At 42.3% G+C, this 14,845-nt stretch overlaps 1 protein-coding gene across 2 annotated transcripts in view; it reads left to right on the forward strand.

Annotated features, from left to right (window-relative positions):
• The first annotated feature begins 12,329 nt into the window (after nt 1-12,329).
• LOC124717251 overlaps nt 12,330-14,845 on the forward strand; it is a 30,915-nt gene continuing 28,399 nt past the window's right edge. Inside the window, exon 1 of one of the 2 annotated variants that reach the window (XM_047244053.1) lies at nt 12,330-12,767. In XM_047244053.1, coding sequence (XP_047100009.1) covers nt 12,507-12,767 — 261 coding nt within the window. In that variant the 5' untranslated portion in view covers nt 12,330-12,506. The remainder of the gene's footprint in view (nt 12,768-14,845) is intronic. The other variant, XM_047244052.1, reaches the window with a different exon arrangement.

Below are 14,845 nucleotides of genomic sequence, written 5' to 3' on the forward strand. Positions count from 1 at the left end.
ATATATCCAGCGGTAACGTTAGGTGACTCACCCTATATATATATATATATCCCTGAGAATATCGATATATATCGGCGGTTTTCTTTCCACCGATATATTGATATCAAAATGGCAATATCGAGTGCCGATATCTTTATTTTATATTATGTTTTTCCACAATTTTCAGTAAATATTTGAAGTTGTTCTTTTGAAATTGCCTTGGAACGTCCCCGCCCACCACAAAGATTAATCTCGTTATTTATATTTTTGTTCATCATTTTCAGGAACTATTTTCGAAGAATGTCGATGTGAAGAAGTAGCACACTAGTTGCGTTGAAAATTACTTTTTAACGCAACTGGTGTGTTATTTTTTCACAACAGAAATCTTGTTATTCCATACGCACCGTCATCCCACAGTGCAATCTGGCTTCTGTTCTGGTGCCACACGTACTTGCTTCACACAGTGAAAGAGAAAGATTGGTAGTGATGAAAGCTCTAAAAGTAGTAAGACCCTTTCACACAGTGAATGCAAAATTATGTTCTACTACTATTTCAAAAGAACAACTTCAAATATTTACTAAAATTGTGAAGAAAATATAACATAAAATAATAGTATCGGCATTCGATATTACCATTTTGATATCAATATATCGGTGGAAAGAAAACCGTTGATTTATATCTATATTTTATGGGATAAATACAGACGTATTGATGTATCGGTATTTCATCATCTGCTCCAATGTGTATCACTAAGGCATGCTAGCCTCCGAACCTCAGCAAGGTTACTGCTTTGTGTGGGCTGACAAATACTTTCAAACATAAAAAGATTTTGGGGAGGGGGAGTGAGATTATTAAGAAGATGAACAGTTGACGTCCATGTTCTTACGCCACCAGCTGCCTGAGATAATCTAAATTATAGAACAAAACCAATTGCCAACTACAGTAAACATCTCTTGCCATCGAGACTGTTTTACTGAATTTTAAAAATTTTAATTACAAACAAGTTCAGTAATTTATGGACCAAAAGTGTATATAGTAATCGACGTGACTAGTCATTCTTATATCCGCTATGCATACAGTAGTTCTAGGAATTATTTTTCCTTAAGCTCTGTTTGCTTATTGAGTAACTTATCTGCTCTTCTTTCCACCGTCCACTCCTAAGATCAGCACACGGCTGTCTGGGGTGATATGTTAAATTTCAAGATTATTCTCCATTTATAATATCATATCCTTAAATTTAATTAGTTGATTACTGAAGATAGACTTATCTTTAGTTGCCCATGCAGCATGCCGTTTTAAACTTTGCCAAAAATTTGCGCAACTTTGCCCAATACAAAACTATTACACTCATTGTCAGAAATTTTGTATACACTCAGGTATTAAAAATTTTTTACGCATACAACGCTATATGAAAGCATGTTATGTAATGAGCTCTTAATTTTGAACCTTATCTTGACATCTTTCTTCCCAAACACACTTGCAACTTTTTCCGAGATGCCTTCCTTAAAAATTACCTTATGTACGATGATTTATTTTTCGCACCTAGATCCTGGGTAATTTTACTTGCCATTGTTGAATTAGGAGTTTAGTTTTCGCAGCTCTGTAGCCAATGACTGGTAATCTCCTTTAAGATATTTACCTCTGTTTTCTCATGGTTACTGAGTGTTCATGTCAGAATTCTGCGAAGGCAACACTTTCTGTTCATTCGGATGTTTCGAAATTGTATTTATAATTGGGTCCCTAGTTGTTGATCTACCACGCAGGGCGTTAAAAAGAAAATATTCCTTAAAAGACATCATAGTCGCCGTTAACTGTATAAAATATTTATTGTACTACTGCAATTTCGGCCTTATGGTCATTTTCAAGTAACACTGCAAAGTTACCTAAACACAAAAATGAAGTACAAGGTGTATATACATAATTAGGCAAGCATTTCATTTAGAAAGTAGCTCAATTATAAAAATTTGAGATAAACGTACATTACTTACATTCTGTCAAAATATAAAACTATCTGACATGAGCACACGTCGTCGTCAAAATGCAGCCTTTTGACTGTGAGAGTCGCACAAGATCTGATGAGAACGACACTTATTACATAGTAATATGTTGTTAAATACATACTGAACTGTCGATGTTACCGTCGTTCTAATAATCTATCACACATACAGGTTCAGGTGCACTGACAACATGTGGAGCTAAGTCAGTTGGCGCGAAAATACATTTACTAAATATACTGCCTGTGCATGTAGCAAAGATAGTGCACACCAAGGATTCAACTTATAAGTTTTACATCGAAAAGTATTTTCATCTGTCGACATCATACAGCTTACTAAATAGTGCTATGATTGTAATGGGCAGTAGGATAGGATGGGAATATTTATTTATAAAATAACAGGGGATAATACATGTGAGAGCTTATTAACAGATAACACATTTTTCTTCATTGTAAATAGGAGGTTCCTTAAACATTTCCTTTCATCAGTTGAAATTGCGAAAGGACATCCTTCCGATTCGGTAAAATATTTTTCCAGAACTTCTACTTGTTTGTCAAATTTTGAGCTCCATTCGTCACGCAGGACTAAGTATATTTGTCTGCGTGTACAAATAACTTCTTTGCATGTATGCCCTGTTAACATTACAAAAATTTTATATTTATATTTTACGTAACGGAAAAATATTATAAGCAATCCTACAGTCATGAACAATCGATTGAAAACTATATTATTATGTTTTACGAAATGTGTTTATTGTCCATGAAGAATGTTTGAAATAGTATTTGTAAACATTTTTCGATATTTCTATTAAAAATGGTCATTAAGGTTGGAATTTTATTTAAAATCTTTATTCACAACGCTACACTGTTGCAATAAAAACCGTACTTATCTCCACAATACTTTAGAAAGAGATAGAAAACATCTACGAAAAACCCTTCATACCTGGGACATTTCAAGCCTCAGGTATAGAAAGTTGAGGGGAGAATATCGCCATTAGTCACAGTGCGTAATACGCGCGACAGCGTGCACGGTAACACTAAAATCGTTATTATTCAAAATGGGCAACTTTCGAGCAGCTAATACTTGAAAATTTCGTTAATAGATAGTTCAACAAATATGTCCCTGTGAATGCCAGCGCTAAAATGTGTTAATTTTTTTTTATATCGACACAAATGTATTTCTAAAGAAGCGAAACAACGACTGCATTTAGCATAACGTTTCATAAAAAACAACAAACAATTTCGAAAATTGAAGTACATAAATTGTTTCTACATACCTTCATCAACATTTTCCGTTTTGGAAAATAGGAATCAGACGCGTCGTTGTAAAATTCTGTATGATTTTCTGAAGCACTGTATAACTGCGTACTGAAGCGTCGCGCGTGTTTTTCTACGAGAGGCAACTTACGACTTCGCAGGGAAGCAGGCACACAATATTGTGACCTCTGCTAATACGATCTGAATGCCCCATACCCCCCTCTACAATAATCCATTCCAAACATATCGATCTTTCAACCTTCATATCTCGACTTTTGGGCACGGAATCGACCGTCCTGAAGCACTGTGCGGCGTGAAGAAGGTGCGATGCAGCGCCACCGCTAGATACATCGTACAAATGGACACTGCTGGTAAGTAAACAGGAAACTGAAAATGCAGCCAAAGATCGTCAACAGACAGTTGCGGAGTAACACAGCCACACTGAGCCATTCTTCCTCTGTTCCTCTGGGCGTTGCATCTCTCTTCAGCGTAGATAATTTTGATTGTTGAGGGCGTATGTTGCAAGTGCTACTCAGAGATGAAGAGATTGGCACAGGAGAGGAATTCGTGGTGGGCCACATCAAGCCAGTGGTCCATTGATCGTGACCGGGCCAAATATCTCACGAAATAAACTTCAAACTAAAAAACTACAAAAACCGAAACTTGTCTAGCTTGAAGGTAGCTTGAAGGGGGAAACCAGATGGCGCTATGGTTGGCCCACTAGATGGCGCTAGCATAGGTCAAACGAATATCAATTGCGTTTTTTTTAAATAGGAACTCCCATATTCGTGTAGTACGTAAAGAAACATGAATTTTTTAGTTGGACCACTTTTTTCACTTTGTGATAGATGGCGCTGTAATAGTCATAAACATATGGCTCACAATTTTAGACGAACAGTTGGTAACAGGTACGTTTTTTAAATTAAAATACAGAACCTAGGTACGTTTGAACATTTTATTTCGGTTGTTCCAATGTGATACATGTACCTTTGTAAACTTATCATTTCTGAGAACGCATGCTGCTACAGCGTGATTACCTGTAAATACCACATTAATGCAATAAATGCTCAAAATGATGTCCGTCAACCTCAATGCATTTGGCAATACGTGTAACGCCATTCAACAGCGAGTAGTTCGCCTTCCGTAATGTTCGCGCATGCATTGACAATGCGCTGACGCATGTTGTCAGGCGTTGTCGGTGGATCAAGATAGCAAATATCCTTCAACTTTCCCCACAGAAAGAAATCCGGGGACGTCAGATCCGGTGAACGTGCTTCGACGTCCAATACACCTGTCATGAAATATTCTATTCAATACCGCTTCAACCACACGCGAGCTATGTGCCGGACATCCATCACGTTGGAAGTAGATCGCCATTCTGTGATTCAGTGAAACATCTTGTAGTAACATCGGTAGAACATTACGTAGGAAATCAGCATACGTTGCGCGATTTAGATTGGCATCGATAAAATGGGGGCCAATTATCCTTCCTCCCATAATGCCGCACCATACATTAACCCGTCAAGGTCGCTGATGTTCTAGTTGTCGCAGCCATCGTGGATTTTCCGTTGTCCTATAGTGCACATTAAGCCGGTTTACGTTACCACTGTTGGTGAACGACACTTCGTCACTAAATAGAACGCGTGCAAAAAATCTGTCATCGTCAAGTAATTTCTCTTGTGCCCAGTGTCAGAATTGTACACGACGTTCAAATTCGTCGCAATCCAATTCCTGGTGCATAGAAATATGGTACGGGTGCAATCGATGTTGATGTAGCATTCTCAACACCGACGTTTCTGAGATTTCAATGGACAACCCTATATACAAAAAGGTACGGCCAAACTTTCAGGAAACATTCCTCACACACAAATAAAGAAAAGATGCTATGTGGACATGTGTCTGGAAACCCTTAATTTCCATGTTAGAGCTCATTTTAGTTTCGTCAGGATGTACTGTACTTCCTCGATTCACCGCCAGTTGGCCCAATTGAAGGAAGGTAATGTTGACTTCAGTTCTTATGTTGACATGCGACTCATTGCTCTACAGTACTAGCATCAAGCACATCAGTACGTAGCATCAACAGGTTTGTGTTCATCACGAACGTGGTTTTTCAGTCAGTGCAACGTTTACAAATGTGGTGTTGGCAGATGCCCATTTGACGTATGGATTAGCACGGGGCAATAGCCGTGGTGCGGTACGTTTGTATCGAGACAGATTTCCAGAACGAAGGTGTCCCGACAGGAAGACATTCGAAGCAATTGATCGGCGTCTTAGGGAACACGGAACATTCCGGCCTATGACTCGCGACTGGGGAAGACCTAGAATGACGAGGACACCTGCAATGGACGAGGCAATTCTTCGTGCAGTTGACGATAACCCTAATGTCAGCGTCAGAGAAGTTGCTGCTGTACAAGGTAACGTTGACCACGTCACTGTATGGAGAGTGCTACGGGAGAACCAGTTGTTTCCGTACCATGTACAGCGTGTGCAGGCACTATCAGCAGCTGATTGGCCTCCACGGGTACACTTCTGCGAATGGTTCATCCAACAATGTGTCAATCCTCATTTCAGTGCAAATGTTCTCTTTACGAATGAGGCTTCATTCCTACGTGATCAAATTGTAAATTTTCACAATCAACATGTGTGGGCTGACGAGAATCCGCACGCAATTGTGCAATCACGTCATCAAGACAGATTTTCTGTGAACGTTCGGGCAGACATTGTTGGTGATGTCTTGATTGGGCCCCATGTTCTTCCACCTACGCTCAATGGAGCACGTTATCATGATTTCATACGGGATACTCTACCTGTGCTGCTAGAACATGTGCCTTTAGAAGTACGACGCAACATGTGGTTCATGCACGATGGAGCTCCTGCACATTTCAGTCGAAGTGTTCGTACGCTTCTCAACAACAGATTCGGTAATCGATGGATTGGTAGAGGCGGACCAATTCCATGGCCTCCACGCTCTCCTAACCTCAACCCTCTTGACTTTCATTTATGGGGGCATTTGAAAGCTCTTGTCTACGCAACCCTGGTATTGTGGACGGCTGTGATACAATACGCCATTCTCCAGGGCTGCATCAGCGCATCAGGGATTCCTTGCGACGGAGGGTGGATGCATGTATCCTCGCTAACGGAGGGCGTTTTGAACATTTCCTGTAACAAAGTGTTTGAAGTCACGCTGGTACGTTCTGTTGCTGTGTGTTTCCATTCCATGATTAATGTGATTTGAAGAGAAGTAATAAAATGAGCTCTAACATGGAAAGTAAGCGTTTCCGGACACATGTCCACATAACATATTTTCTTTCTTTGTGTGTGTGGAATGTTTCCTGAAAGTTTGCCCGTACCTTTTTGTAACACCCTGTATATGTGTATGTGCGTGTGTGTGTGTGTGTGTGTGTGTGTTTGTTTGTTTGTTTGTGTGTGTCACATGACGAGTCTTTTCATTCGAATCAGAAGAGTTGTCAAAAAAGAAACTGCTAATCAGTAATATGGCTACTTTAATTGAAGTATACTGAAGAGAGATTATTCTGCCTGTACACTGAGCAAGCACTATAGGAATCCAAGGATAAATTTGGAAATGGATTTTAAAGTGAGAGATAGGACAAAATAAAAACTTTGATAGTTCAAATGGCTCTGAGCACTATGGGACTTAACATCTGAGGTCATCAGTCCCCTAGACTTAGAACTACTTAAACCTAACTAACCTAAGGACATCACACACATCCATGCCCGAGGCAGGATTCGAACCTGCGACCGTAGCAGTCGCGCGGTTTCGTACTGAGCGCCTAGAACCGCTAGACCACCGCGGCCGGCAAAGTTTGATAGTTCTCGACGACATCGTAACTGTGTCAGAGACGCCTAAGGACCTGGAAGAGTAGCTGAACGAAAGTAATACATCAGAGAAAAGTAGCCGAATCAAATCAGGCCATGCTAAGGGAATTAAACCTGGAAATGAGACACTAAAAGTAATGGGTACGGTGATACACGAGGAGCAAGGGTAGGAAAAGGAAATTGAAAATAGCACGAAAAAGATTTCTGAAAATAAAGAATTTATTAATTCCTTAAATAGAGAAACATGAATTTTAGTGTTAGAAAATCTAAAGGTACTTGTCTAGAGAGTAGGCTTCTGCGGAAGTGATATACAGATGATAAACAGTTAAGACGAGAAGAGAATAAAAACGTTTGAACCGAGGTGTTGAAGAAGAATACTGAAGAAGCAGCGAGCACAGCAAAGAGAAGCATAACCGAAGTACAATCTCGTCTAACAGTGATCCCTAACGGGGCTTACAAATCTACTATCAAAAATTCTGCTGGAACCGGGAATCCCACGTACGACGACAACAGAAGGGCAGACGTATAGCAGCCATACAGTTGGACATCTCTCCTGGACTGTGGCTCCACTATATCAAGCTAACTAAACGAAATATCATTCGTATGAGGCAAGTATATAATGTTACACAGCGCATTTCCGCCGAATAAAAATTCTGGTTTGGAAGGCCGCGCGGCGTACCCGCGCGGTTTGGGGCGTCCTGTCACGGTTCGCGCGGCTCCCTCGGGCATGTGTGTGTGTGTGTGTGTGTGTGTGTGTGTGTGTGTGTGTGTGTGTGTGTGTCGTCCTTCGCGTAAGTTAGTTTAAGATTAAACAGTGTGTAAGCTTAGAGACCGATGACCTCAGCAGTTTGGTCCCATAAGACCTTACCACAAATTACCAATTTTTTTCCAGTTTGGAGGTTGTATCAGAATCAAATTGATGAGTGCTAACTCAATCATACGTACTCTAAAAAAAAAAAAAAAAGAAATAAAACAAAAAAGACGCACCACGAAGAAATTATCCGAATGGGGCGGATATGGGTAAATTTAATGCACGTAGACAGACAAACAAATGATTACAGTTTCAGAAAAACAGGATGAATTATTCAAAAGAAAGATCTTCACAAACTGAGGAAGTCAAACACGCAGCGGCCCATCTCTGGGCTTATGCAAGCAGTTAACGGCTCGGCATTGACTGACTGAGCTGTTGGATGTCCCCCTAGGAGATATCGTGCCGAATTCTGTCCAACTGGCGCGTTAGATCTCCAAAATCCCGAGCTGGTTGGAGGGCCTCGACTAAAATGCTCTAACCGTTCTCAGTTGGGGAGAGATCCGGAGACTTTGTTGACCAGGTTAGGGGTTTGGCAAGCAAGAAGATGTGCAGTAGAAACTCTCACCGTGTGCGGACGAGCGATATCTTGCTGAAATGTCAGCCCGGGGTGGCTTGCCCTGGAGGGCAGCAAAACGCGGCGTAAAATATCATCGCTATTCCGCTGAGCTGCAAGGGTACCACGGATAACATCCAAAGCGGTCCTGTTCTGAAATAAACTGGCACGGCAGGCCGTCACTCCTATTTGCCAGGCCATATGGAGGGCGACAGTCGGTTCGTATGCCACCTCTGTCCGATGCGTGAGAATGAGATTTTCACTCTGCAGCGGAGTGTACGCTGTTATGAAACTTTCCTGGCAGATTAAAACTGTGTGCCGGACCGAGACTCGAACTCAGACCTTTGCCAAGAGAAAGTAGGGATTCGCAAGGGATAATCCTCATCGACTATCTGGAAAAGGGTAAAACTATTACAGGTGCATATTATTCATCGTTACTGGACCGTTTGAAAACCGAGCTGCAAGAAAAACGCCGGCGATTGGACCGCAAAAAAAAAGTCCTTTTCCATCACAACAATGCACCAGCACACACCTCAGCAGTAGTGGCCGCAAAATTAATGTATTCCATCTCGTTTCACATCCCCCCTGTTCTCTAGACTTGGCTCCCTCGGACTACTACTTGTTCCCCAATCTGAAGAAATGGCTGGCGGGACAAAGATTTTATTCAAACGAGGAGGTGATTGCAGCAACTAATAGCTATTTTGCAGACTTGGACAATTCCTACTATTCGGAAGGGATCAACAAATTAGAACTGCGTTGGACGAAGTGTATAAGTCAAACAGGAGACTATGTCGCAAAATAAAAATCGTTTACCCCAAACACGTAAGTAGTTTTTACTTTTGCACGAACTTTTCAAGTACCTCTCGTATGTCAGAAAATAATTAAAATATCTGCACTACTCAGAAAACTCAATATTACGTCAGAAAAGCAAAAATTATTTTCCAAGATCACTAATAATAACCTTTATTGTCGGTACCAGGTTTCGGTAATCAATGTTAACATCTTCGGGTCTCGACAGACGAGTTATTTATTCCGTATTTGTTAAAATCGCAGTAAAAGCACTCTTTCTCATGAATTCACTAGTACGTAACAGACTAGAAGGCTAATGCAAAGCAAGTAATGAAAGTGTGGTGAATCGAAATGGGGAAGCAGAATTTTATTGCACAAATTGACTAAAAGTAAGGACATACACCTATGTCTACATACATACTCCGCAATCCACCATACGGTGCGTGGCGGAGGGTACCTCGTACCACAACTAGCATCTTCTCTCCCTGTTCCACTCCCAAACAGAACGAGGGAAACATGTCTGCCTATATGCCTCTGTACGAGCCCTAATCTCTCTTATCTTTGTGGTCTTTCCGCGAAATATAAGTTGGCGGCAGTAAAATTGTACTGCAGTCAGTCTCAAATGCTGGTTCTCTAAATTTCCTCAGTAGCGATTCACGAAAAGAACGCCTCCTTTCCTCTAGATACTCCCACCCGAGTTCCTGAAGCATTTCCGTAAAACTCGCGTGATGATCAAACCTACCAGTAACAAATCTAGCAGCCCGCCTCTGAATTGCTTCTATGTCCTCCCTCAATCTGACGTGATAGGGATCGCAAACGTTTGAGCAGTACTCAAGAATAGGTCGTATTCGTGTTTTATAAGCGGTCTCCTTTACAGATGAACCACATCTTCCCAAAATTCTACCAATGAACCGAAGACGACTATCTGCCTTCCCCACAATTGCCATTACATGCTTGTCCCACTTCATATCATTCTGCAATGTTACACCCAAATATTTAATCGACGTGACTGTGTCAAGCGCTACACTACTAATGGAGTATTCAAACATTACGGGATTCTTTTTCCTATTCATCTGCATTAGTTTAAATTTGTCTATATTTAGAGTTAGCTGCGATTCTTTACACCAATCACAAATCCTGTCCAAGTCATCTTCTATCCTCCTTCAGTCACTCAACGACGACACCTTTCCGTACACCACAGCATCATCAGCAAACAGCCGCACATTGCTATCCACCCTATCCAAAAGATCATTTATGTAGATAGAAAACAACAGCGGACCTACCACACTTCCCTTGGGCACTCCAGATGATACCCCCACCTCCGATGAACACGCTCCATCGAGGACAACGTACTGGGTTCTATTACTTAAGATGTCTTCAAGCCACTCACATACTTCAGAACCAATCCCATACTCTCGTACCTTAGTTAGGAGTCTGCAGTGGGACACCGAGTCAAACGCTTTCCGGAAGTCAAGGAATATGGCATCCGTCTGATACCTTTCACCCACGGTTCGCAAGATATCATGTGAAAAAAGGGCGAGTTGCGTTTCGCAGGAGCGATGCTTTCTAAAGCCGTGCTGATGCATGGACAGCAACTTCTCTGTCTCAAGGAAATTCATTATGTTCGAACTGAGAATAAGTTCGAGAATCCTGCAACAAACCGATGTTAAGGATATTGGTCTGTAATTTTGAGGATCCGTCCTTCTACCCTTCTTATAAACAGGCGTCACCTGTGCTTTTTTCCAGTCGCTCGGGACTTTACGTTGGGCAAGAGATTCGCGATAAATGCAAGCTAAGTAGGGAGCCAATGCAGTAGAGTACTCTCTGTAAAACCAAATTGGAATCCCATCAGGACCTGGCGATTTATTTATTTTCAACCCATTCAGCTACTTCACAACCCTAGGGATGTCTATCACTATGCTCTGCATACGGGAATCTGTGCGAGACTCAAACGGCGGTACGTTTGTACGATCCCCGTGCGTGCAAGATTTCTCAAATGCTAAATTTAAAATTTCAGCTTTCGTTTTGCTGTCTTCCGTTGCCAGGCCAGTCTGATCAGTGAGTGACTGGATGGGAGCCTCCGACCAGCTTACCGATTTTACGTAATACCAGAATTTCCTTGGGGTTTCAGCAAGATCTTTCACTAAGGTATGACGGTAGTAGTGGTTCTATGCTTTGCGCATCGCTCTTTTTACAGCAGCACGAATCTCTACTGACTTTTGCCTGTCCTCATTCTGCCTATCTTTCTTGTACCGCGAGTGGAACTGTCTTCGCTTCCTGAGCATTCTCCGAATTGCGCTGTTAAACCACGGTGGGTCTTTTCCGTCCGTAACCCACTTTTTCGGCACATACTTCTCCAATCAATCAGTTTAGGAATGGAGAGAAATGTGGACTCTGAAAGGTGTAGACTAAGACCAAAGCCTGAACAGAGTGCAGGTTCAAATGGACGTTATGTTATAATAGTTACGCCAATACGAACGGGCGTGCACAAAACAGGCCAACGTGTAGAGCTGCAGCTTCGGACTGAAGGCCAGACCCTGAAGTGTTTTCTTCCTTTCACGAAACGATTCCGAGGACTGTTGTGCAACAGCGAGGGTGCAGTGTATGAATATGCCCTTGACGTCCGCCGCGGTGTCACAGGTTAGTTAGATGATGAGGGGGAACGGCTAGTGGGATCTGAAAGAGAGGGGAGGGAGTGGGTGGGTGTCAAAGGGGGCGGGGCGGTACGGTGCGCGGCGGCAACGTCAAACCTAATCAACGCAGATTCCTGCGGCCTTGTCGGGGCGGCGCGCGGTGCATGCAATTCGCAGCGCTGCGCGTGTCTGCGACCACTTCCCTCTCAGCGGCGGGTTCTGAGTGGGCGCTTCCCTCTCGTCGCGAACCCCTGCCCTCCCCCCACCCCTCCGGCCCGTGGCTGGCTGACAAGTGACGAGGGGGTCCGTCCGCGGCGTCAATTGGCTGCCGCACCTGCTGGACACACTCTGGCGGCGGGCGCGCGAACTAGCGCACTGCCCTGACCCTGGCAGGCGCGCGCGGACCCATTAGACCCCATCAGGAGTCCATCCTGCCCGCTCGCTCCTCGTTACCAATCCTCCCCCCCCCTCCTCCCTCCCCCATCTCACTGGCGACAAGTGGTTCTCGTTACGGTCGCGACTAGAGGGGAGCTGTTTGCTGCGCGCTAACCCGTCACTATAAAACGTCCAAACGGGGCCATCCACTGCATTACTGCCTCCTCACGCCGCGACACCGGTGCACCAGTACCACACTCGCTGCACGAGAAAGCCAAGATGACGTCCCGCTGCTGGGTCCGGGACCTACAGGCCGTATCACTGATCCTGCTGCTAGTGGCTGCAGCGGCTTCGGCAATGGTCATCAAGGATGAGGACAGCGCCGAGGTCTCCACCGACGCCGATATCGACGCGACCAGCACCGAAACTTCTCCCGAGGCGTCCTCCGAGCCCCCGACACCCACCGGCATTGAGCTGCTGAAGAAGATCGGCTGGGCTTGTGGTATTATAAAGCCTGTCTCTAACGTTTCCCTGGAAACGGTGAGTCCATTGCTGCTACTGGAGTGTGCTTTCTTAGCTAAATATGTATGTATCAACACTACCATTTATACATTCATTCATCAAACAGAACTTATCGCCAGTCGGTATTTTTTGCGATCTTTCGAAAGCGTTTGATTGTGTTATTACGTTAGTCTCTTAGAAAAACTCTAGTTTTATGGAACTGAAGGCTTTACACACATCAGGTTTGAATCACACTTCACAAACAGTATGCAAAAAGGGGGTGTTGAATAATACAGATAATGTCGGAAACCGACTGGAGAAAAAATAAATAAATAATCACGAAGAGTCTTCCACAGGGTTCAATTTTGGGTCCACTGCTGTTCTTTATACATGTGAATGAGCTTCCACTTAACATTCAACTAACAATAGTGGTACTTACGTCAGACGATACTAATGTTATAATAAAATCCATCAGAGAGAAAGCAACAGAAGAGTTGGTAAATGATATTTTCCAGAGAATTATTAAGTGGTTCTCTGAAAATTGTCTCACCATTAGTTTTGAAAAAAAAACGCACTTCATTCAGTTCTGTAAAACAACAATTGATGTAGCATAAGAGCAGGAGTCAGTAAGTAGCGTAGAATGCTCCAAATTTCTGGGTGTACATATTGATGAATACGTAACTTGGAGCTTCTCAGTCAATTTGAGCTACTTCTGCTCTTCGTATAATTAATAATCTTGGACTCAGACTATCAACCTGCTCACATATTTTGCACATTTCCGCCCAGTAATGTCTTACGGAATAATTTTCTGGGGTAACACATCACGTAAAAAGAAAGTATTGACTGCACAGAAGCGAGCAGTAAGAATAATATGTGATGTTCACTCAAGGACGTCATACAGGCGCTCTTTAAGGAGCTAGGCGTTTTAACTGCTCCGTCACAATACACATACTCGCTAATGAAACACATCCGTCACAATTTGAGGACAGTGATGTCTATACCTACAACAGTAGAGGGAAAAATGAACTTTATTACCCACTGTTCTAACTGTGGCTCAGAAGGGAGTTCAATATGTAGGTACAAAAGTTTTTCATCATTTGCTCAATAACATAAAATGTCTAAAGAATAACGAAGCAAGTTTTAACTAATTTAAAATCATTCGTCCTGGACAACTCATGTTCCATTCACAAATTTCAGCCTAAAATTTGATAGCCAGTAAAAAAACAAAAATAAAGAAAAATTAGTGTGGTTGTACGAGTAGAGCTAAAAAAATTGTGTGTTCATTAATGTTAACAAAGATCATGTGTGCGTATCCCATAAACTGACTCGTTCCACAACGTTTCGATTTGAGAATCGCTCAAATGATCTGTGGTACATGTAACTTACTAACTAATTAATGTAAAGTTGCAATTCTCAGTTGGCCTAGCGTACCACAGTTAGTAGGCTTGTGCATATCGTTGAAAACCAATCTTTGTGTTGGTGGCAGCTTAATATTTTTGCAGTGTACTGTTTCAGGCTTTATGAGCGTAGTAAAAATTGTTCAGATCATCATGCTTACATAGAGGGTGGTACTTCAGGACATTTTCATGCTTACCAGCTTCGCACACTTGTAATGTTGACTGTTGTTGCGAGATCTCAATGAGTCCCAAAGGGACCGGTGGTGATGCCACAGCAATCAACTTCAGTGTAAAATAACTTTCGTCTTATGCAACAATGCGTTTAAAAACTGTCATCACCACGCACCTAGCACTTAATGTCACTTCATTAAAGCGCACTCGTGCGATCAAAACATGAAACATTCATTAAATCAAGGCTCCCTGTATTACATGAATGCATGTTTTATATTTTGACCACAGTAGTGAATTTAATTATGTGATATCTGGATACCTGATGACAGTTGTGACTGTTGCAACGTGTTGTTTTTTTTTTTTTTTCAAGCATCACGTTTCCTGAGGCTATGTGAACCACGCCAACTTGGTCATAAAACGAGTAATTCCCCAGGTCACATTAAACTTTGAGAAAGAGTTAAATATTTCAGAGACAGAAAATGTTTACACTGCGTTGCAATTAACCTTCGATCTGTTAGCTGTTACGTGACTAGCTAATGTTGCTCACTA

The sequence above is a fragment of the Schistocerca piceifrons genome, chromosome 9 (assembly GCF_021461385.2).
Source record: "Schistocerca piceifrons isolate TAMUIC-IGC-003096 chromosome 9, iqSchPice1.1, whole genome shotgun sequence".
Lineage (NCBI taxonomy): Eukaryota > Metazoa > Arthropoda > Insecta > Orthoptera > Acrididae > Schistocerca > Schistocerca piceifrons.